The sequence below is a fragment of the Lytechinus variegatus genome, chromosome 6 (assembly GCF_018143015.1).
Source record: "Lytechinus variegatus isolate NC3 chromosome 6, Lvar_3.0, whole genome shotgun sequence".
NCBI lineage: Eukaryota > Metazoa > Echinodermata > Echinoidea > Temnopleuroida > Toxopneustidae > Lytechinus > Lytechinus variegatus.
Genome location: NC_054745.1, coordinates 43,750,169 through 43,774,325, shown reverse-complemented (window position 1 = coordinate 43,774,325; position 24,157 = coordinate 43,750,169). Strand labels below are relative to the sequence as shown.

The 24,157-nt window shown below is 36.4% G+C and overlaps 1 protein-coding gene across 1 annotated transcript in view; it reads right to left on the bottom strand.

Moving 5' to 3' along the window:
• LOC121417880 (MAM and LDL-receptor class A domain-containing protein 1-like) overlaps positions 1 to 24,157 on the bottom strand; it is a 166,693-nt gene that overhangs the window by 14,531 nt on the left and 128,005 nt on the right. The window contains exons 97-114 of the mRNA XM_041611614.1: positions 23,426 to 23,548; positions 20,419 to 20,565; positions 18,062 to 18,309; positions 16,512 to 16,782; positions 15,450 to 15,678; positions 14,684 to 14,852; positions 13,641 to 13,743; positions 12,030 to 12,185; positions 11,496 to 11,683; positions 8,909 to 9,080; positions 7,986 to 8,126; positions 7,040 to 7,302; positions 5,669 to 5,903; positions 3,703 to 3,786; positions 2,904 to 3,073; positions 2,070 to 2,199; positions 943 to 1,092; positions 17 to 288 (exon numbers count right to left, since the gene is read on the bottom strand). Of these exons, the coding sequence (XP_041467548.1) occupies positions 17 to 288; positions 943 to 1,092; positions 2,070 to 2,199; positions 2,904 to 3,073; positions 3,703 to 3,786; positions 5,669 to 5,903; positions 7,040 to 7,302; positions 7,986 to 8,126; positions 8,909 to 9,080; positions 11,496 to 11,683; positions 12,030 to 12,185; positions 13,641 to 13,743; positions 14,684 to 14,852; positions 15,450 to 15,678; positions 16,512 to 16,782; positions 18,062 to 18,309; positions 20,419 to 20,565; positions 23,426 to 23,548 (3,251 nt within the window). The remainder of the gene's footprint in view (positions 1 to 16; positions 289 to 942; positions 1,093 to 2,069; positions 2,200 to 2,903; positions 3,074 to 3,702; positions 3,787 to 5,668; positions 5,904 to 7,039; positions 7,303 to 7,985; positions 8,127 to 8,908; positions 9,081 to 11,495; positions 11,684 to 12,029; positions 12,186 to 13,640; positions 13,744 to 14,683; positions 14,853 to 15,449; positions 15,679 to 16,511; positions 16,783 to 18,061; positions 18,310 to 20,418; positions 20,566 to 23,425; positions 23,549 to 24,157) is intronic.

The window sequence follows — 24,157 nt, the reverse complement described above, 5'->3', positions numbered from 1 at the left end:
CAAAAGTTGAACTTACATAGTAAGTTCCTGTATCTGTAAAATGAATGTGGGCCGGTTTCCAATGAGGGCCTCTGGTCCTCGTCTCAGTCCATACAGCCGTCTCTACATCTCCTTTCTTCTCATAGACTGTGAAGGATCCAATATCTTCTCCGTACATATGAAACCAGTATGTCATACAGTATCCAGTCTTATCAACATTCTTCAAGGCCGCAGAGTTCAAACGGGCCATGTCACCTGGCTCTGGATCACCGGGTTGGTGATTAGACAACTCGGCATATACATAATATCCTTTATAGATGTAAGGGAAAGTTGTAAACGAACTTCAAAAAAGGCAAAGTTCAATTGGGTGATGCTAATAGATACTGTATCTGGCAAGACATTTCAATTTACATTAAAATTACACTGAAAAATCCTAAAACAGGATGAAACCAAAAATAATATTGTTTTCACTGTGCACAGTTGAGACGTAGGCCTCTGAGATCTACTACACATCTAGCTTCTTAAATAAGCAGACATCTGCACACTCCTCAATGAGATAAGTTAGAAAAAAAATCGTCAGACATTTGTTCAAAAAGAGAACAATAAAAAATTGGGGATATTTGACATTTTAACTCAAGTCACAAAAATCTAAGTGAAATCATCCTTGCTCAGGTCTGATATTGGTTCTTTATTTGATTTTTAGAAAGAGATGTCATGTCCCATGCAACCTTTGATCTTATGACCCAGATATCTAATCAGATCATCTTCTCTTTAATATGAAAATATGGACCTAATTCGAAACTAGCCATCACAAAACAAGGTATATGAATAGTAAAGAGAAACTTCATCTGTGATATTTGACCTTGATAGAATCCAAAGCTAATCAGATCATCCCTCCTATATCCACAATAACCAATACTCAGTTGATCCATCAGAATGTTATTGATACATGTAGGTCCATACCTGTTTGGTCCATCTTGGTGTGGTCTGTACTGGGTCCTGTTCCTGGACTAACTGTCTCACCTGTAGCCCTGGTCCAATTGAAGTCATCCTTGAGATCTTGGGTCCAGTTACAGAAACCATTCTCAAAGTCACAATTATGAATGTCAGGTACTGCAAAAAACAGAAAATGAGGCATGAAAATAACAATTGTAGATAATTATAAAATAGGTATATTATTTTAGGCATCGCGATTGGCCAATACGCGTCACACGACATCCAACTTTTTTTGTGAAATTGCATGGCAGTGCAAAAGGTGCACAATTCACGCTCAAGCAAACCAGAGTGGTAGAAGTCCCGGGAGAAGTCCAACAAAACCGTACTGTAACTTTTTAAGAAATTGTTTCTGTGTTGCTATTTTATAAAACAAATAATGCACTTGCTCTGTTGTGCGTAAATGTAAATGCAGAGAAAGCTCAGTTTCTCAAGATGGTGCACACTGGGCACTCGCCGCCAGAGGCTTGTGCACAGTGCGGCACCTATCTAAAAAATTGTTCAGTGTACACACAAAGCTTTTCCTTATCATTAATCATATATTGTAAGTTGAATAAAAAGCATTGCTCATTACAAAGCCCCCATAGTGTCACACTTCAAAATTAATGTGGCACAGAAGAGATTATGTCCATGTCAGACAAAGACTTAAAAAAGAAGGTAAAAGAGAAAGGAAAATTCCATAAAAGATCACCCTACAAGAGCCATGACTCATAAAGACTCCCAATATTGGGGATCAGGTATATATCAGGCATCGTGGTCTTGTGGTTCTGACTCTCACTTTTCAAACAGAGGGTCGTGGGTTTGAATCCTAGCCATGGCATGTTTTCCTTCAGCAAGAAATTTATCCACACTGTGCTGCACTCACCCCGGGTGAGGTAAATAGGTACCGGCAGGAAATAATTCCTCAAAAAGCTGTGTGCACTTGAATCGGTAGCCGAGCTTAGCTGGGTAATAATAATAGCCGGGCCAGCTGCGAGAACAGTTTTCGGAACTGAACTGGCTACCCTGGGTAAATATGCAGTTATCATTATTATTATTATATGTTTTATGGAACATATCCTCATAACCACAGCAGTAATAACAGTGCGTGTACTCACATGCCGTAGGTGGGGGAGGTGGTTGAGTTGGTGGTGGCTTGGTGACGGTGCAAACGGAGGAATGTAGGGCTATGTCATCTAACGCAATATCACTGGTGTAATTGAACCCAACAACTCCTTCAAAGATTACCTGGAAAATTCACACAAAATGAAACATTATGGTCTAGTGGTTAAGACTCTCGTCTTTCAATCTAATCTGATAGATGTGGGTTTGATTAGCCATGGTGTGTTATCTTTCAGGAAGAACTTTGCCCACATTGTGCTGCACTAACCCTGGTGAGGTAAGTGGGTACTGGCAGGAAGTAATTCCTCAAAAAGTTGTGCGCACCGGAATCGGTAGACCAGCTTAGCTGGGGTAATATACATGTAGGGGCGCCTTGAGCACCTAGCAAGGTGGACACGTGCACTTTACAAATCCTACATTAATTTTCATACATGTATATCTAATGACCAAAATATGGGGAAGTATGTGATCATTACCAAAACTGGGATTAATATTTAAGTTAAAATCTGTTACTCTGCTAACCTGTAGCACAATATCATAGCGTAATAATTGATGAATTGATTTCCCATGTTTGTCAATCATTACATTTGTTTGATCAATAATATTTTGTATGTATTGTAATCTAAGTAAAGTACATGCGTATCTCTAGTTATCACGAGTTTTACAATTAGTTATTATGATACTTATTGATTATTCTTACTATTTTTTCTGCATTCATTGTTTATATACTTTAAATTAGCCCACCGGTGCGCTATGAAACACCCGTACAAAGCGCCCTATAAATGTTATCACTATTACTATTATTATTAACAATAAAGACTTATTCCTACCCAGAATGTTGTGGGTGCGTCCACATTGACCTGTCCTTGTATCCATATATTCCCATGATTACCACTCTCTGTGAATAGTAGTTTAGGAGCCGTGTTCTTAGTGGCAGTGTAAACATTCAGATCTCCCATTCCAGCACCATACATGTGATACCAAAACTCCAAGCAACGACCTACAAAGAGAAGAAACACCAAACAAAACATCAAATAAATCAAAACTTACTGGCCCGTATTCTGAACTCAAGTTTAAATTAAGCCCTGATTTAAAGTTGTGGTTTAACTAGGAGAGCCAATTAGGACACAAATCCCTAACAGTACACATTCAATTCATTCACCCACTTGACACCAAAATTGTTCATATTTATCTTGGAATGGTAACTGAAGTATTTTTCTTCGTTATGAAAACCACATGAAAACAATATAGTAAAAATAAGAAATATACAAAATAAACAGAATTTTTAATTTTTGGGAACAAAATTAGATCGTGGTAAAGTTAAAGCTAACTTCAGAATACTGGCCACTATTAATAAGAACATTCCAACAGAAATATTCATCTTCATTATGTTGTATAGGTCTGTACTAGATTTTGAAGAGGTGTGTGTAGTCCTGGACAAGACTTCACTTCAATCTCTCCCACACTTGGGTCAAGAAATTGAGCCATGTCACACTTGTTCATCTTTACATGCATCCAAGGAGAAGGCATCTTGTGACCACTTTATAAAGAGCAATGAACTAAATACTATCCTATTCAAGTATATTTAAACTTTACAACATTGTAAGATATATATTGGAACTAGCATACCTCCAGTCGGTGAGAAATGTTCGCTAAGTAACCAAGACTTGAATCCTTCATCACTAAATGATGACTCAACAAAGACATAGTGACCTGAAAAAAAAAATCAACAATAAATCGAGTCTTTGTTAAAGTGCATTGCACTGAGTACTATCCTATCGAAAAGACTGTTGAAGCCTTGCTGCATGGTAGAAATAAATATCAATTGCATTAACTCATTGAATACTGAAGGCTATCATTATCAAAGGATCTGCATAGGGATTAATAATAATAATAATAATATTCCGCATTTATATAGCGCTTAATACATCGTTTCTAAGCGCTTTACAGACATATTATTACCCCGGTCATCGGATCCTTGCATACCCGCATACAATGTATGCACCTTCTCCACTCCCTGGGGAGCATTCCAACAAGAGTTCCAAGACTCAATTGCTAGGCATACTACACATAGGCTTTCACATCCTAACGGATACCCATTTAACACCTGGGTGGAGAGTGGCAAAGTGTGGATTAATGCCTTGCCAAAGGACGCTAGGCCATGGTGGGATTCGAACACACGACCCTCTGATTACAAGGCGAGAGTCAGAACCGCTACACCGCGACGCTTCCACAATTGTCCAGTTACAGCTGGCAACAGGTTACAATTACTATATTGACTAGTACAGCTAACATGTACATGTACACTTGTTCATTCAGTGAGGCTATGGAGATTAGAAAATTCAGTCATAAATTGATATGGTCTTTCATTATAATTCAGTTAGAATCCTCCAAAGCTTTTGTCAAGGTTAAATAATATGAACTATACTAAAGTATCATCTAGAATTTCAATTTTAGAAAGATGAAGTTGCAGCTTTAGAACTTTTTTTGACCAATGATTCTTTTAAAGTCAATGAAAGATATACATGTACTAATTCTTCACTATACTTTCCCCAAAACATTCACCAGCTTTGATATCTGATATCGTGGAGCGTTGTGGCCCAGTGAATTAGTCCCTGCACTTTGAAACAGAGGGTCGTGGGTTCAAATCTCAGCCATGCCATAATTTTCTTCGGCAAGATATTTATCAAAATTGTGCTGCACTCAACCCAGGTGAGGTGAATGGGTACCCAGTAGGAAAAAATTCCTTGAGTGCTCGAGTGCCCGATCAAGGTAGCCGTGCTAAAGCCGGGGAATAATAATATCAGGGCCCACTGGGAGAACAGTTTTTGGAAGTGGCTACCCTGGGTATAAATGCCGTTACTATTATTATTGTTGCATGTCTTACCGTATGCAGTCTGTAATTTATGATCGACAGCAGGTGCGGTGAAAGATGATAAATTGATACGGTCTTTCATTATAATTGAGTGAGAATCCTCCAAAAGCTTTTGTCAAGATTCAATATGATCTATACTCAAATATCATCCAGAATTTCAACTTTACAAAAGTGTAGCAGCTTTTGAACTTTTTCCGATCAATGATTCATTTAATTCAATAAAAAAATATGGTATTCTTCACTACACTTTCCAAAACAAAAAAGCATTCACGAGCTGACATCTATTATTAAAGGCGACCAAACACCTTACGATTTGTCTATGACCTGATTTTAGAATAACATGTAGTAGAATCTGATGCTAATATTGAGACTTGAAATATCTTACTGTGTAATGTTCTAAATCATCATACTAATATCTATGTTCAAATCTGCGACTATGCTATTATCCTTCTTAGAATTAAAGCAAATTTAATATCTAGCCGTAATGACGTCATAGCAGTCGTACGATTGGCTACGATTTGAAACCTATTTGGCCTTTATGCCAAGATAAAGGCTTGCAATCTTTCAAAATGGTTATATCAGTATTTTTTCAATTAATTCTAACCTCAAATAAAATGATGTGGTCCATTTACATTTTCAGGAAATGAGCGAAATACGATTAGTCCTAAAATTGGATTGCTAATAGTTGTTAAGGTGTGTGGTGGCCTTTACGTATCTCACCGTATGCAGTCTGTAATGTATGATCAACAGCGGGTCCAGTGAAAGATGAAGACGTAGTACGGCTTCCTCTCATCCAATCAGCATCGTCATTCTGATAATCATTGTCAAATCCACACATGTCATATTCAAACGTACACGAGCCTTGGGCTGAACAGAATCTATCATCAATGTTGATATCATCTATGGCCATGCTGCTATCGGGGGAAATTCCTGCTGATGTAAGCTCTATGTAGATCTGCAGTTAACAAGCAAAAAAAACCCCTGTGATTTCAGTTGTGTTGTATAGATTAAAGTGGAGCACAGTGGAACAGTCTTCTGACTTTGAAAAAAAGGGTCGTGGGTTCAAATCCCTGCCATTGCATAATTTCCTTCAGCAAGATATTTATCCACATTGTGCTGCACTCAACCCAGGTGAGGTGAATGGGTATCCAGTAGGAAGAAATTCTTTGAATGCTTGTTGGGCACCACGGCAGCCCAGCTAAAGCCGGGGTAATAATAATAATAATAGCAGGGCCTGCTGGGAGAACAGTTTTCAGAACTGAAGTGGCTTCCCTGGGTAAATATTCCTATATTATTATTATGATTATAATGCAACTTGTACAAAATTTGTGCCTTCCAACAGGAATCCCGCAAGAGGGTGCTACATGTACGTGTCTTTTCATTCCAGCATTTGTCATTCTTTCATGTGTTTGTGATGAAATGTGAGGAATAAAATTGAAAAGCTGCTTGCAACATTTCTATTCAAAAGATGCGACTGAATGTTTTTAGTGTGCTTTACAGATACATCATGTCATTAGATCTTGGTTGATTGTCTACAGCATATGAACTTTATCCACTCCCTGGGGAGCATTACAATATGAGTGCTCTATTTCTACGCATATCACTGGGTATCCATTTAACCCCTTGGTGAAGAGTGGCGAAACGTGGCTTAATGAAATACAAAACTACATGTACAGGTCAGAATGTTCAATGATTAATAACTTTTGCCAAGAACAGGGATTTTTCCAAATCTGTAATGATGTACAACCCCAGCTAGGACTTACAGAGAAGTGTCGGAAAGCTTAGACTGCCTTTACATGAGGTAATTTGAAATTGTTCTTATCAAATGATTTTTTGGATACAGGTATCTACCAAATAATGTTCTAATCTTCATTTCTTTTAACAATAATGACCTTTGACATATGACACCATGACCAAGTGAATCACTTAAATACCAAAAATATGGGCTACATTGGAACCTGATTCAACATCTACATTCAGGATAATAATAGTTGTAATTTTACCGTCTGAAAAGAACAATAAATCATAATATCACTATTGTCATAATGAAAGAACCAGTGCGAGAGTGAGGCAAAGACTATCATGCCTAACCTTATAGCTTTTATCAAGATTAGGAGTGATCTCTAGCTCTGCCCTGATCCATCGATCACCCTGGTCACCGGTCTTGGTCCAGCTTGGACTAACAAACAGGTCCCCATCATCCTGTCTATAGACCGACAGAGTTCCAGGACCAGACCCACTCATATAATAGTAGAACGACACACATCGTGGACCAGTGTGATAGTAATCCTTGCTTTGTAAGATGCCAGTGGTCCTTGGACCATTCACACTGGTATCAACATAGAGGTAATATCCTAAAGGTTTGTTAAGAGAAAGAAGAAACAAATAAAATATATAATATAGCTTTCTCGAGAATGAAATAGATTTAATAAACACATTTCATTTATTCGAGTTTATTTCAGGTATTTCAGTTAAGCAACTGAGTTCATTAATTAAGTTAAGTAGTTAGGTTGTGTAATTAAAGCATAACAATTATGTATGTGCTATATACATATCAAATGATTACTATTATCATTTCTTCAACATTCAATCAAGTACGCCAACAATGATCTAAGAAAACATACATGTTCATGTCAAAAAGAATGCTCTACTTCCCAACATCTACTTCTCGCCTTTCCAATTCACTTCCATTTCTATCCACTTTTATCTCAGTCCCTCCTGGAATTTACACAAGTGTACCGTAAACCTCTTCCACAATTGTTTACTCACCACCATGCAAACCTTCAAACATCATGCATGTACATTTCAGAGCTACCAAGTCTCACGCATTATACGTGAGACTCAAGCATTTTGGACTCTTGTTCATCCCCTAAAATCTCTGTCTCACGCAATTATCACAGCCTATCTCCATATACATTGTACACAATGTCTGTGATCTCACTCAGATTCACAGAAAATCTCACGATAGCTGGTTTTTTAACTTGGCATCTCTGACATTTAATGGTGTTTTGAGAGAGGAAAAATGAAATTATACTACCTGTGTTTGTAAATGTTGTGTGATCAATATCTGGTCCTATTCCTTGAGACGAGAGAGCAGTTCCTCTCAGCCAATCAAAATCATCGCTTTCAGAGCCAAGATTCTTCCAATCACAGAAATCAAGTTCAAAATCACATTCCACTGCAAAAATAGGAGTATCAATATTGAATGATTTATTCTCATTGGCCCAATGCCAGTCGTTCAATCACCATCTTGTTTACTATCATTGGTCTGTCATCAGTTTGTCAACTATCGACAGGGTCTAACTGCCATTCGTCCACTCAACATTTCTTCTAATAACCAATAGCAGTTTAGTCAATATACATGTACAGTGTACCATTTGATCTAATTGGAGTAAGTGTTGATTGGGCAAAATTAATGAAAAGAAAAAAAAATGTGAATTAGACTAAATGATTATCAGACAAAATGGTCAAAGACGAACTGGTGATTAGATGAAGTGATTATTGGAAAAATTGGATGTTGGACGAAATGCTGATGGACGCAATAGCATTAGACTAAATGGAGGTAGACCATGTGATGAGTGAATGAGTTAGCAACAGATGAATTGGCAGTTTCCCCTGTTGAATTATGATTCTGGCTATTTTTTACCTGATTACTAAGAAAGCATGAAAGAGGAACAAAAGCTTAAAGGCACTAACCCCCCCCCCTTTGGAAATCCAAACCTGGGGCCCGTAACACAAAGCTTGGCAATGATCGTAGAACATTTTTCTACAATTAATTACACTTACTACAGTGTACAATCAATTGTAAAAATCAAGCGTACAATCAATCATTAACCTTTAGATTTCTTAACCACAAGTCTACCTAATGAGCTATGAGACCGCTTGTGGAAGGAGGTGGGGTTGCTAAAGGGCCCTCCCAGGGTAGTTAGGGTTAAAGAACTCAGTGTTTGCATAACTTACCTGTATCAAGACAAGCGCCCTCTTTAAACATGATGTCATCGATTGCGATATCACCAGAGAACCAGTTACTACCACACACTGATTCAAGGACCAGTTCATAGTTTGAGGTGGTTATTATGTTCCTTTGACCTAGTATCCATGTATTGCCTTGGTTGCCTCTCTTGGTCCAAATCTGTAAACAAACATTTTAATCACAAGAATATATTCTCTAAGACTTAAACAAGGCAATTTTTTGCTCATTTACATTTAATAATAAACAAATACCAATAAATGCACATGCAGAAAGTTGGTTTTTATATCACTCAATGTCATTCACATTTCAATCCAAAGATCATATTCTCAAAGACCTTAAAAATGAAACATTTTTTGCTCATTTACATTCAATAACAAGCATATAGCAATAAACGCAAATGCAAAAAGTTGGTTCGTATACATCACTCAATGTCATTCACATTTCAATCCAAAGATTATATTCTCAAAGACCTAAAAATAAAACATTTTTTGCGCATTTACATTTAATAATAAGCAAATACCAATAAATGCAAATGCAAAAAGTTAGTTTTTATATCACTCAATGTCATTCACATTTCAATCCAAAGATTATATTCTCAAAGACCTTAAAAATGAAACATTTTTTGCTCATTTACATTCAATAACAAGCATATAGCAATAAACGCAAATGCAAAAAGTTGGTTCGTATACATCACTCAATGTCATTCACATTTCAATCCAAAGATTATATTCTCAAAGACCTAAAAATAAAACATTTTTTGCGCATTTACATTTAATAATAAGCAAATACCAATAAATGCAAATGCAAAAAGTTAGTTTTTATATCACTCAATGTCATTCACATTTCAATCCAAAGATTATATTCTCAAAGACCTTAAAAATGAAACATTTTTTGCTCATTTACATTCAATAACAAGCATATAGCAATAAACGCAAATGCAAAAAGTTGGTTCGTATACATCACTCAATGTCATTCACATTTCAATCCAAAGATTATATTCTCAAAGACCTTAAAAATGAAACATTTTTTGCTCATTTACATTCAATAACAAGCATATAGCAATAAACGCAAATGCAAAAAGTTGGTTCGTATACATCACTCAATGTCATTCACATTTCAATTCAAAGATTATATTCTCAAAGACCTAAAAATAAAACATTTTTTGCACATTTACATTTAATAATAAGCAAATACCAATAAATGCAAATGCAAAAAGTTAGTTTTTATATCACTCAATGTCATTCACATTTCAATCCAAAGATCATATTCTCAAAGACCTAAAAAGAAAACATTTTTTGCTCATTTACATTTAATAACAAGCATATAGCAATAAATGCAAATGCAAAAAGTTGGTTCGTATATATCACTCAATGTCATTCACATTTCAATCCAAAGATTGTATTCTCAAAGACCTAAGAATATTTTGTTTTGCTCATTTACATTTAATAAGAAGCAAATAGCAATTTAGGCAAAAAGTTGGTTCTTATATATCACTCAATGTTAATTCACATATGATTCTCCTTGCACTCCACAATTTTCATCAACTCAATCTGAATGTCAGATTAAGTTTCTGTGAAGATAATGCCAACATATTTAGACAAAGACAATGCTATCAGTTTATTGATCTATATTTGTATAGGTTTGAACAAATTTCTATTTATAATGATATCATTTGTTCCTTGGAAACATATCACAATTTTTTTTTTACTCTATGTGGGTTGGGCCATGATCCCTCTGTGCTGAATTACTTTCAGGGAAGGATCAGGAATGGTAAGCGAAATGGACTTGCTCAATTCAACACACTACAACTTTTCACTGCAACATTTTGAGGGAAATGTTTAACAGCAAAGGGTGTAGATAATTTCTGACAAGCTTTCTGACTTGTAATATTTTGGAAAATAATGATAAAAAGTTTGGTAAACATGTCTAATGTCACACATATATGGTATTATTATGGCAAAGGATAAATACAGTGGATTGTTTGTTTGAGCATGAAATGCAAAGTTGGCGTGACACTGAGTGTACAATGGTGCAAAGTACTTGTGGAAAGGGTAAATATCTATCCACTTTATAACATTGCCACCATGCACATCGAACATGTTGGAGAGATTTTCAAGATAAATTCTGTACAGTATATAATCATTTTAACCAAAGCCTACAGTATAACAGGTAAATATAATAGGCTTCATGATATCAGACATATTCATTCGGTCAGAATGTGTCTGGAATTCTTCCTCCCTTGGCCTCAAAGTCCGTTTGACATGCTCAACTGCAGCTGCCCATCCCTACAGAGTGGCTATCCTAGACCTCTCTGCATCAATCTTCATACCAAGGACAGCTCAGCTGTGGAATTCACTTCCTTACAAAACATTCCCTTTAGCTGCCAACATTGACAGATTAAAAATAGAGTTAATTCATAAGTCATTAACTTGATGACAACCTTTCTGTTATGTATGTAATTATCATTTTATGATGGCAACATGAGGCTCATACAACAATCTAAAAAGATAGCATAAGAAAAATGAAATCTTATATATGCTTAAGGACTTCAAACATCATTAGAATCATACTTACCATAACTTCATTATTACCATCTGTATCTCTCTGAATGAGATTGAGAGACCCAACAGCAGGGCCGGACATATGATACCAGAATGAGATACAGAAGGGTTGGTTATCAGTTGATCTGAGGGCGCCAGACAATAAACGGACAAAATCTCCTTCCGCAGGTAGGTTCTGAGCAATCACAACAGCAAAGTAACCTAATTGAAAAACAACAGGTAAAATGACAGTTTGTTCAACCATCTTGTTAACCATGATGCTAACTGAGTTCCACCAACTACTATCTTTTCTAAAGAGTGCATTGCACTATGAACTATCCTAAAAATAGGCAAACTACATTGTAGAAAAGACATAACAAAATCTATTCCACAAAAAGTGCATTACTCCATGAACCATCCTTCCCAGGCCACACAGACACACCCTCACACATGGATAAGAATAGGCGAGTATTTTATAAATACATGTAGTTTGTCCTACCAACTTCACCAAAGGGACTATTTTCTTTACTATGAAAGTACATGTATGTTGCACTATGTATTAACTGACCTGTCCCATCAGTATGGTCAGCCGATGGACCTGCATAGCCAGTCCCTGATGGAGGATTCCTTAATAATCCAAAATCAAGAGAATCTGAGCCGTCACCCTGTGTCCAACCACAGAAGGTTCCATCAGAATCACCAGCTCCAAAGTCACAGTTTAGATCTACAAGAAAAAAACACAATAACAGGTTAATTTCAGCTGTATCAGTTAAGCTGCACTCAGTAAACTGATTTTCCACCCAAGAAACATAAAAAGATAACTTTAGACCACAGTACTATTTAATATTCATATGGGTTGTGTTTTTATAAAGGTGTACATTGAATAAGCAGGGATAAGACATCCTTATCATGCTCATTGCATATTTATAAGTACATAGATATTTGTGTAACAGTTTCACCCCCCATGCAAAAGTATGAAATGTCATAACTTTGTTTTTCCGATTTTAATAAAATTTTCAGTCTGTTGTATTTGTCTTCTTTTAACTCTATCTGTTCATATCTTATAGTTTCTAGCCTGGAGAACCCTTTTAGCAGTTGACCAGGCCTAGTTTCTACAAATGGGTGCCCTAATATGTATGATCAATTACAAGAATCAGCCCTACAGATTTTAAGCTTAATGTTTCAGAGCTAAATTATTATACATCAATATCTAACACAAATCTAAATACGAGTTTATCAATTTCTGTTTACTTTCTATGTATTATCGTGTGAAAGGTGATCTAAAAAGTATTAAATCAAACATTACGTCAAACCCCCCTTTGGACAAAAACCGCAGTTCAGATTGCAAACTGCGGTGTTATACCCCATATTCCATTTGGATCTCTTAAAAATCATTTCCAAGCCACTATCAACCGTGCTTGGCCATGTAATCCAGGGGTGATCCCCGCTATCTCAATTTCACCCCCACAGGCCAGTATATAAGCGTTGAGCAAATGATGAAAAGATAAACAACAGCTGTGCTATTACGTAAGACTTCTCTGCCTGTATAGTAGGATCTTCGGAATGAAATTATTGTTTTCCATATTTAATCACATTTTCAAAGGCATGTTGTATTCAGTAATCCAATGTTAGTCCATTTTCAATTTTGAACGAAGAAAATCGACCTCGAAATATAAGGAAAGTAAGCAAATAAAAATGACGGCATGCTTACAGGGACCGCACTCAGCGCTGCGCATGCATCCCATCGTGTGTGGCCCCCTGCTGTGACTGTATATGCCGGGCTGTTGTGTTATCTTCGGACCAACGTCAAGAAACAGGTGTTTTGATACTTAACTTGCTTGCTTGAGGCAGTTACGGTTTGTCGTACTTGGAGAAGAGAATTGATGAGAAGGGGAACTGGGGTATAGTGTTCTCAAATGGAAGTGTTTTGTCATGAATGTTTAAACTACCCTTCAAAATAAGACAAATAATGTATTGAAACATAATTGTAAAATGAACAGGTTCTTAATAAAAAAAAATGTTCTATCAGGAGATAATACAAATTTACAGCTTTTGTAAACATGTTTGCTTAATATTTTTGTAAAATGAATTGTTTAGGTTGTTCATTTTTAATGAAATTCATCTCTGAAAGAAAATGAAATAAGACAAATAAATAAATAATTGCAAACAATATTCCAACCTGTAGATTTATCACAGTTAATGAAGTTGATATCATCCACAGCTATATCAGTAGGTGTTTGAGTGTTCTCAAAACCAACCCCAGGTGACGCTTCAAGTCGAACCTGAAAATAAACATGATGAAAATTAAGATCATTCGAATAGAAGAAATGGAATGCCTCTGGCAGTGTTGCATGCATTATGCGATTAGATATAACAGCAGTGCTGACTTTGAAAAAAGCTATTGAATACTTATTCACAAAAGAAAACATCCGTATGATAATAAAATACTATGTCATTGAACCAAAATGGCCTTGACCATGATCATGTGCAAAACATACTTCATAACCCTTATGTCTGTGTTTCATGAACTACATGAATAGATCCATAAACACTCTAAGTCATGATGTCAATTCAACAAATACCGACAACAAAGCAAAAGTTAATTGACCTTAAATGATCTTTGATCTTGGCCATATAACCTGAAACACAAACAATATATTCTGGGATACATGGTTACTCTTTCCTCCTATTAAAGCCTCTTTTTACTATCTGTTGTCCACAGCGGACTGCATTTGCATATTAATGAGTCAGAAATAAGAGTATCATGGTTATTTGTAATCCAGTTCGTCATGATTTAGCTGTTAACCATAATAACCAGGTGGTTGGGTCGCTGTCCAGCTAGCCAGTGAACCTACATGTAGGACCTAATGACATGAAAATTCGCCATTGGTGATGATGATAGTATAACTGGACCCAGTACATTCATAAGCGCCGTGGTGTAGCGGTTCTGACTCTCGCCTTGAAATAAGAGGGTCGTGTGTTCGAATCCCACCATGGCCTAGCGCCCTTTGGCAAGGCGTCAATCCACACTTTGCCACTGTCACCCAGGTGCTAATTGGGTACCGGTAGGAAACAACCATCATTGTGGTTGGTTTAGCAAGTTTGTGTCTAACAGGCTGCTTGGAATGCTATGAATCCAGGGTAATAATATTTGTGAAGCGCTTTGAACAGTCGTAGATTGATAAAGCGCTATATAAATGCTAATTATTATTATATACTTACATAATACTGGCCAGCAAACCTAGGTCCTACAAGAATTGACCCACGGTGCCATGTGTTTCCCTGGTCACCTGACATACTCCAAGAGGAATCCGGAAGGTTATCAACATACAGGATAGAGGTTAGCGTACCTGCCTCACCACGCATGTGATAATAGAACTCCATCTCACATCTACAGTGGAGGAAAATGAGCAGAGATAGCTGAGGGAAAAATATGGGTGTTTCCTTTGAGCCCATATTTAATGTTGCTACTCATCTGTTGCAATCTTAAGAGATGTTAGAACCTCACAGCATCTCAATATGTCTTAACTCTAAAATAAATTAGAGCTATTCTTAAAAAAAATTCTTAGGATTATGAGATACAAGGCCTTTACCCTTAATTAACTGGGGGGTCAAATCCTCAACAAATTTCACCACCCGCCACCACGCAAATTTTTTTTTTACCTCATTGCTTGCTGACTCTTTACTTTCAAGTCTTGCGCATCTTTTGAGACCTAATTTGCGATGCCCGGGTATGCAATTTGGAAGTTACGCAATATTTTGTGAGCGCATGTAAGTCCTCAAATTGCCCAAAATTGTGATTATGTGACTGTACAAAGTCAATGGAAATTGTGTTTTTCAACCCAAAATCATAACTGTAGGATCATTTTAACTTTTGTTGGTTTAGATGGATTTATTTCATATTATTTATGATTGCAAATTTCATCAATAAAAACAAAGGATTGAAAAAACAGAAATACATAAAGAGTTAAAAACCAGGCAGACCCACCTTGACCCAGTACTTCCAAGGACCAGTGGACTCAGGAGGAGAGCTGTCATTCCAAATGTTCCAAAAGTGCTATCAACAAACATGTAGTAACCTGTGCCACTATTAAGGGTGTGGTCAAGACTTGGGCCACGCCCACTTGGGGCACCGCTAGCCTGAATCCTGGTCCACAGGTAAAGTCCGTTGGGGATACCAGTCCAGCCACACTCATCAGATTCAAAGTCACAGTTGCCTATAGAGGATTGGAAAGAGAGTACAACATTAGGTATCTGACGAAAGGTTGCAGAATGTGACATGCTGTATTTTGTTCAGTCAGCATCACCACCGTCATCATCATCATCATTATCACCACCACCACCATCACCATCATCTTCAACATCACTATCATAATCATCACCACCACCATCATCATCATCATTACCACCACCATAATCATCATCACCACCACCATAATCATCATCATCACAACCATCATTATCATCATCTTCAACATCACTACCATCATCATCATCACCACCACCATCATCACCACCATCATCATCACCACCACCATCATCATCACCATCATCATCATCACCACCATCGTCATCACCACCAACACCATCACCATCATCATCACTACCATCATCATCATCATCATCATCATCACCACCATCATCATCATCAACACCATCATCATCAACATCATCATCATCATCACCACCATCATCATCACCACCAACACCATCACCATCATCATCAACATCATCATCATCATCATCATCACCACCATCGTCATTACCACCAACACCATCACCATCATCATCAACATCATCATCATCATCATCATCACCACCATCATCACCACCATCATCATCAACACCAACATCATCATCATCATCACCACCATCATCATCATCATCATCATCATCATCACCATCATCATCATCATCACCACCAACACCATCATCATCATCATCATCATCACTGCTACATCATATTATGATCATCACTGCCATCCCCAACACCACCATCATCATGACCATCACAATCACCACCACTTTTTCTTCTTTCTTGAGTACTCACCACAATCAGTTTCATCTTCTGATTCTCCACAATCCATCTTGCCGTCGCACCTCTGATCAACATCCAAGCAAGTCCCGTTGTTGCATTGGTATGAATCTGGTCCACAGGTTGGACCATTAACAGGAGGTGCAGTAGGCGCTGACGTAGTCACTGTTGGCAACGGTGTGTTACTGAATGAACATCCTGGTGTGAAACTTGTATCATCAATGGCTATGTCACCGTATTCACCATCTCCTCCTACAGCTTCAATGATAACCTGCAGAGATTTAATGTGACCAGTTGAAAAGCGAGATTAACCCTTTTTAAAGTCTGCAGATCCAACAGACCACAATGCTTAACCCTAAATAGACTGGGTTATTTTAATGCCTAAGAAAACAGGGGGGGGGGGGCTGATTCAGCTACAGCCTTTTGAACTCGGCTGACGATCGTGATAAAATTGGCGCGCGTATGACCAATGATATTCAGATCAAATTCTACGAAAAATCTCATTGCTAATTTATTATGCTAATTTATGTGTAAAATAAAAATTTTCCACTAATTAACAAAATAATGACCCTAAAATGCTTGTTTTTGGTTCACAGATTCTTTATAGGAATCTGATCAAACATACATTAACAATTTCAACATCACTTTTGTTTTTTTAAATCCTTTTCTAAATTTCTTATATACATGTACATGTATTGCTTTGTTTTTTCAATGAAACTTGTCAGGGACTTTGTTCTGACCATAAAAAAGACAAAATTGAATTATTTTAATCGGTAAAAGGAAACATAATGATACATTTATGAATTAAGGCTAAAAACGCTATTTGCATTGGGTTTCATGTTTTTCTGAGAAATTTCGGGTCTGCATGCACTTACAAAATGTTGCATAATTCTGGAACCCCGTACCTGGGGGTAGCAATTTTGGTCTCAAAAGTTGCGCAAGACTTAATTGCGCAATACTAAAAGAGAAAAAACTCAGCAAGCATCGCGGTCAAAATATTTTGCACAGGGTATTTATCATGAAAGATGTCAAGGGCAGCCCCTCCAGTTTTTTATGGGGTTATCAGTATGAAATATTATTTGTAGTGATTCAGTTAAATGAAAGAAGTATATCAAGTGCGTGAAACTTTTAAACTTCTTATCTTGGGCCTATTGTATCCCTTTTACTTTTCAAATTATTCATACTTTAAATCCACTTCTTATTCAAAATCCAGCATCCAGTTTACTTGTACAATGTATTCCATTTTAAATTACAGATGCCAGTTGGAATTGATCAGAGGGCCTGAAAATCACCTAGAATACATATTGTACAATATTTTGTACACAAAAATGCTAAAACTATGGCCTGAAAATAAAATGCCAGAGCCTGAATTCAGGCTTTTTCCTGAAAAACTGGCATCCCTGATAAATTGCAATTCAATTCATGATTTCCCCCTTCCACAAATTCGAAAATATAGATACTTTTGCATTTAGCTACAATCTTAATTTGTGATCTTCAAAAGCAACCTGAATATTATCATCAAGGATATTAACATTTTCAAAACTAACCTGAATCGGGGAGCTTATATCTTTCAATTCAATATCAGCTCTCAAGAAGTATTCTCCGATATCGCCACTTCTGGTCCAGATACGTGTCAACGGGCCATTGATCGCTTGTCTCGTGTAAACATTCAGCTCATTGATATGCTGACCAAACAAACAGTAATAGAACCGTAGGTAACATCCTGTAGCTGATACTGAAGTAAGAGTTCTTGAGGCAAGACGTGCCCTGTCGCCATAATTTGCTAAGCTTGCTTCGAGATAGATGTAGTAACCTGAAAGTAATGGTTTGAGGAAAGAAATGACAAAAAGAAACATTTAGGAAAACTGGGCCCCATCTTACAAAGAGTTTATCCAATCAACCACAACTATGTCAATTGCCTGAGAATCGTTTGTATGGTAACTGTCAGCTAAAACATTTAAAAACAACCAGCTTGATTGATTATGATTGGCTGAGAATCATTGTCTGTATGGTAACTGTCAGCTAAAACATTTAAATAAACCAACTCGATTGATTGTGATTGGCTGAGAATTGTTTGTATGGTAACTGTCAGCTAAAACATTTATAAACAACCAGCTCGATTGATTGTGATTGGCTGAGAATCATTTGTATAGTAACTGTCAGCTAAAACATTTAAAAACAAACAGCTCGATTGATTGTGATTGGCTGAGAATCATTGTTTGTATGGTAACTGTCAGCTAAAACATTTAAAAACAACCAGCTTGATTGATTGTGATTGGCTGAGAATCATTGTTTGTATGGTAACTGTCAGCTAAAACATTTAAAAACAACCAGCTTGATTTATTGTGATTGGCTGAGAATTGTTTGTATGGTAACTGTCAGCTAAAACATTTAAAAACAAACAGCTCGATTGATTGTGATTGGCTGAGAATCATTGTTTGTATGGTAACTGTCAGCTAAAACATTTAAAAACAAACAGCTCGATTGATTGTGATTGGCTGAGAATCATTGTTTGTATGGTAACTGTCAGCTAAAACATTTAAAAACAACCAGCTTGATTGATTGTGATTGGCTGAGAATCATTGTCTGTATGGTAACTGTCAGCTAAAACATTTAAAAACAACCAGCTCGATTGATTGTGATTGGCTGAGAATCATTGTTTGTATGGTAACTGTCAGCTAAAACATTTATAAACAACCAGCTTGATTGATTGTGATTGCCTGAGAATCGTTTGTATGGTAACTGTCAGCTAAAATATTTATAAACAACAAGCTCGATTGATTGTGACTGGCTGAGAATTGTTTGTATGGTAACTGTCAGCTAAAATATTTATAAACAACCAGCTTGATTGATTATCATTGGCTGAGAATCATTGTCTGTATGGTAACTGTCAGCTAAAACATTTATAAACAACCAGCTCGATTGATTGTGATTGGCTGAGAATCATTTGTATAGTAACTGTCAGCTAAAACATTTATAAACAACCAGCTCGATTGATTGCGATTGGCTGAGAATTGTTTGTATGGTAACTGTCAGCTAAAACATTTATAAACAACCAGCTTGATTGATTGTGATTGGCTGAGAATCATTGTCTGTATGGTAACTGTCAGCTAAAACATTTAAATAAACCAACTCGATTGATTGTGATTGGCTGAGAATTGTTTGTATGGTAACTGTCAGCTAAAACATTTATAAACAACCAGCTCGATTGATTGTGATTGGCTGAGAATCATTTGTATAGTAACTGTCAGCTAAAACATTTATAAACAAACAGCTCGATTGATTGTGATTGGCTGAGAATCGTTTGTATGGTAACTGTCAGCTAAAACATTTATAAACAAACAGCTCGATTGATTGTGATTGGCTGAGAATTGTTTGTATGGTAACTGTCAGCTAAAACATTTATAAACAACTAGCTCGATTGTGATTGGCTGAGAATCATTGTTTGTATGGTAACTGTCAGCTGAAACATTAATAAACAAACAGCTCGATTGATTGTAATTAGGTTACAGGTAAAAGGCAATTGCAGCAAACAATCATTTCATAAGAAAGTCTTTTCAATCAAGGTTAATTTTCAAAATATTATCAAACATCTAGATCTGGTACAAAAATGTAAACTTAACTTTGTAAAATCATGAAATCTTAGCTCAAAATCAATAATTCTGATGATCACTAACACAGAAAAGCATATTTGGGACACTGTATTTAATATTGCTTCGAAAAATACCTGACCTTTGATTGAATTCAGTGCTTATTTTGCTCATATCTCAGCAATTATGCTTTTTCTTCCAGAGCTATTTGGCACATACTTTTTTAATTATACATAAAAACACTTTGGTGGTATTTTCATTGGATTCAGTTCAAACTCATTTTGAGATCGTTACCATAACTGTTATCCTTATTAATAAGAGCTAGGAAGTACCTGAATCTAGACCCGTCGTGTGGTCTCTACCAGGACCAGTCCCAATCGACCTGGTCAGTCCTTTCCATCTTCTCCAATCAACCTCATCTGCTCTCAGCTGAGTCCATTTACAGATACCAGTCTGAAAGTCACAGCTTTCATAATTGTCTACACTCAACAGATAAAATAATAAGGGGTCAAAGATGATGAATTTTGCCCCCTGTAGGTTATTCAGACTAACGGACAGCAGAAAACTTTGACCCAAATTCACAAAGCTTTCTAAAACCTTCGGTTGAACCATGGTTTATGCAGATTTCAGGAATAAATTAGGCTTATTTACGGCGTTTATCAAAAATGTCCAATGCTGATGCACGCTTTTATCACAGTGCGCCAAATTGAAGCCTGTTCCTGTGGTTATCCATGCTATTTTTTGTTTTGAATTATTGAGTCCACTCTTCAAATAGTGGACTCATGAATAAAAAAAGAGTACTTAACCATGGCAATAGGCGTCAATTTGGCGAATTGTGAGAAAAGCACACATCAGTATTGGAATTTTTTAATATACGCGGTAGATAAGCGTAATTTATACAGGAAATCTGCATAAACCATGGGTTCAACCAATAGTTTTAAAAACCACCTTTGTGAATTTTGGCCTTGACTTCTCATGGCTCAATAGACCTGTAATTATGCATATAATTACCAGCTGGAAAAAAACTTTCAGAGTAAGGCCTGCTGTAAGATAATAATTGAGGTCTCCATTGCTTAAAATTGAAATGGACCTGCAGAATCATTTTTCAAAAACACTTTTTAAAAGCATCTCATGCTTTAGTTTTGGTATGTTTATAATTCGACTTTCGATTGAAAACAAAACAATCTTAAACAAATTATAACATCCGAATTAATTTTGATAAAATATTAAAAACTTGCAGCAAGTTTTCAAGACCATACTATATGATTCTGAAAACAGTAAAGTTCATCAGACCTACATATTTTGAAAGTATGAAGGTTAGGGATTATTGCAAGAATTTTTCGGGAAGGGAATCCATTCTCTGCATTGCTATGGTAACCAAATAAACATATAATATATTCAACAAATTTTGTATTTTTCTAAGAATGTGGAAATGAGTGATAAAGACGTAAATTTTGTGGGCTTGCAATTTTACTAATGGGTTTGCCCACATCATCGGGTTTATAGATAGACACCAATATCACAGAATACCATTGACCCCTAACTTAAGGTTATGATGATAAATATGAATATCGGTAGGTAAGGGACGGGCCCCCAAATTAGAAAAATTCCATGGGGGGGCAGCCATTGGATTTTGTATCATTATTCCTGTTTAAGTATACATCCTGTAAATTGACAAATGATATTATCAATTATTTGTATTAGAATTGTTTATATTATCTTTACCATGGTAACACACTCAATATATATACATGCATTATACATCTATATTCTATGTGTCCGTGCATATATGGTGTGTGTATTATTATGAAATTTTGCTGGTTTTTTATCAACATAAAAAGTATAGAAATACACTTTATAAATATCATCAAACTGCCTAAGTATCAAAATACCAAAAATTTTCTCTACTTTCTGTTAATACCAATTCCTGAAGCTAATGTGTTTTAACTCTTCATGCGTTACGTTCGCATTATGGCACATCCACACATTTCCCATAGACGTCCCCTGTCCCATTGTTTGAGATCAGCAGTAACCCCCCCAAAAATCAATACATCCTGATCACAGCCAGGAAGTTCATTGAAAAAGGAGAGGAGAAAATCAATAAAACCCTCTTCACAAACAATACCATGGCCAGGTTTATTGTTAGGAGTCTGTGACTCATGGCATGAATGTGAATGAGGCTCTTTCAATGGAGAACAGTACCTTGACCAGGCAAAAATTTACTCTCTTCTATTTTCCACTATATATGGGCTATTTTTATCAGATTATCATGATTTTGGTATCAATACAAAGCTTATGTAATGAACAGTCCAAGTGGATAAATAAAAATCATGCCACTAACACAAGAACCAAAGTAAAGGGGGGGGGGGCTAAATTTTGTTGGAAGTATTAGGAGAAAGCATTTAGAAAATGTAATTTACTATACATTTTTCCATAATTTATCCAATAAATTCATATACGATAAGAAAGCCCAGGAAACACACTACAAGTTTGCTACACAACATTTTCTTTCAAAATGATCAGATAAAAAGTTATGGCACTCTAAATAACAGTGTATTATACTGCGTAGAGGGGATCACTGCTAAAATAATGCAACACACAGGGGGTTTACAGGTGAATGCATGAAGAGTTAAAACCTGATAAAAGGCTTTCATTTCCCAGAAGCGTGCCTACGGTTTAACATTTAGAAAAAAAAATGAAGCAAGACCGATTCCGATACTGTCCTTAACATAATCAAACAAACTTACTGCAGTCATCAGACATACCACTACAGCCATACAATGACCCTTACCATAGTCATTCTTGTCAGGCGTGTCTCCACAGTTGTCTGCAAGATCACAATATCAAGCAAACGACAAACAATTACCACAGTCATTCTTGTCAGATATGTCTCCACAGTCGTCTGCAAGATCACAATATCAAGCAAACGACAAACAATGACCCTTACCACAGTCATTCTTGTCAGACATGTCTCCACAGTCGTCTGCAAGATCACAATATCAAGCAAACGACAAACAATGACCCTTTTACCACAGTCATTCTTGTCAGACATGTCTCCACAGTCGTCTGCAAGATCACAATATCAGGCAAACGACAAACAATGACCCTTTTACCACAGTCATTCTTGTCAGACATGTCTCCACACTCGTCTGCAAGATCACAATATCAGGCAAACGACAAACAATTACCACAGTCATTCTTGTCAGACATGTCTCCACAGTTGTATGCAAGATCACAATATCAAGCAAATGACAATTACCACAGTCATTCTTGTCAGATATGTCTCCACAGTTATCGGCAAGATAACAAAATATAAAACAAAGAAACAGTGCAACTCACCACAATCGATCTCATCAGACATGTCTCCACAGTCGTCTGTGAGATCACAATATCTGTCTGTGTTGATGCAGTTTCCATTCCCACAGGTAAATTCTACTGGACTACATCCACCTGGAGGTGGCGCTACAGGAAGAAATAATAGGAATAAAATTGAATAGCAATTCACAGTGAAGTTAATATCCCACCGCTGCCACCATAAGTGTGAAGTGTCAGAGCCAAGAGGATATTTCCTGCTATTATACATCTCTCCTTGTAGTTCCCAAAATTAACACTCAATTCTACGGTGCTCGTTCATTCAAAATGTCCTCTGCTGAACTTTGGAATAAATTACCTGATATTGTTAAACAAGCTAATAATGTAGAATCCTTTAAGTCCCTTTTGAAGACATTCCTTTTCATAAAATAAGATATACATGTACCTATTAATTGATTATATATTTGCTCCTCTGTGAACAGGCTTTTCTTTCTTCTCCATTCTTTCTATTCTTCTTTCTAAGTGCATAGAGACATGATTTTATCATCGTTATATGCGCTATATAAGCAATGTTTTATTATAGTACTATTATTATTACATGTAATTCTGCCTTTGTTTTTTTCTTTTATCATCATTCTTAAAGTATTGGTGTATTACATAATCCATCACAATATTAAAATGATCGACTACTATTTCAAAGAGCTGAAAATAGAACATTCAAACTTAACACACTTGTCAAAACATTGAATTTGGGTGGTC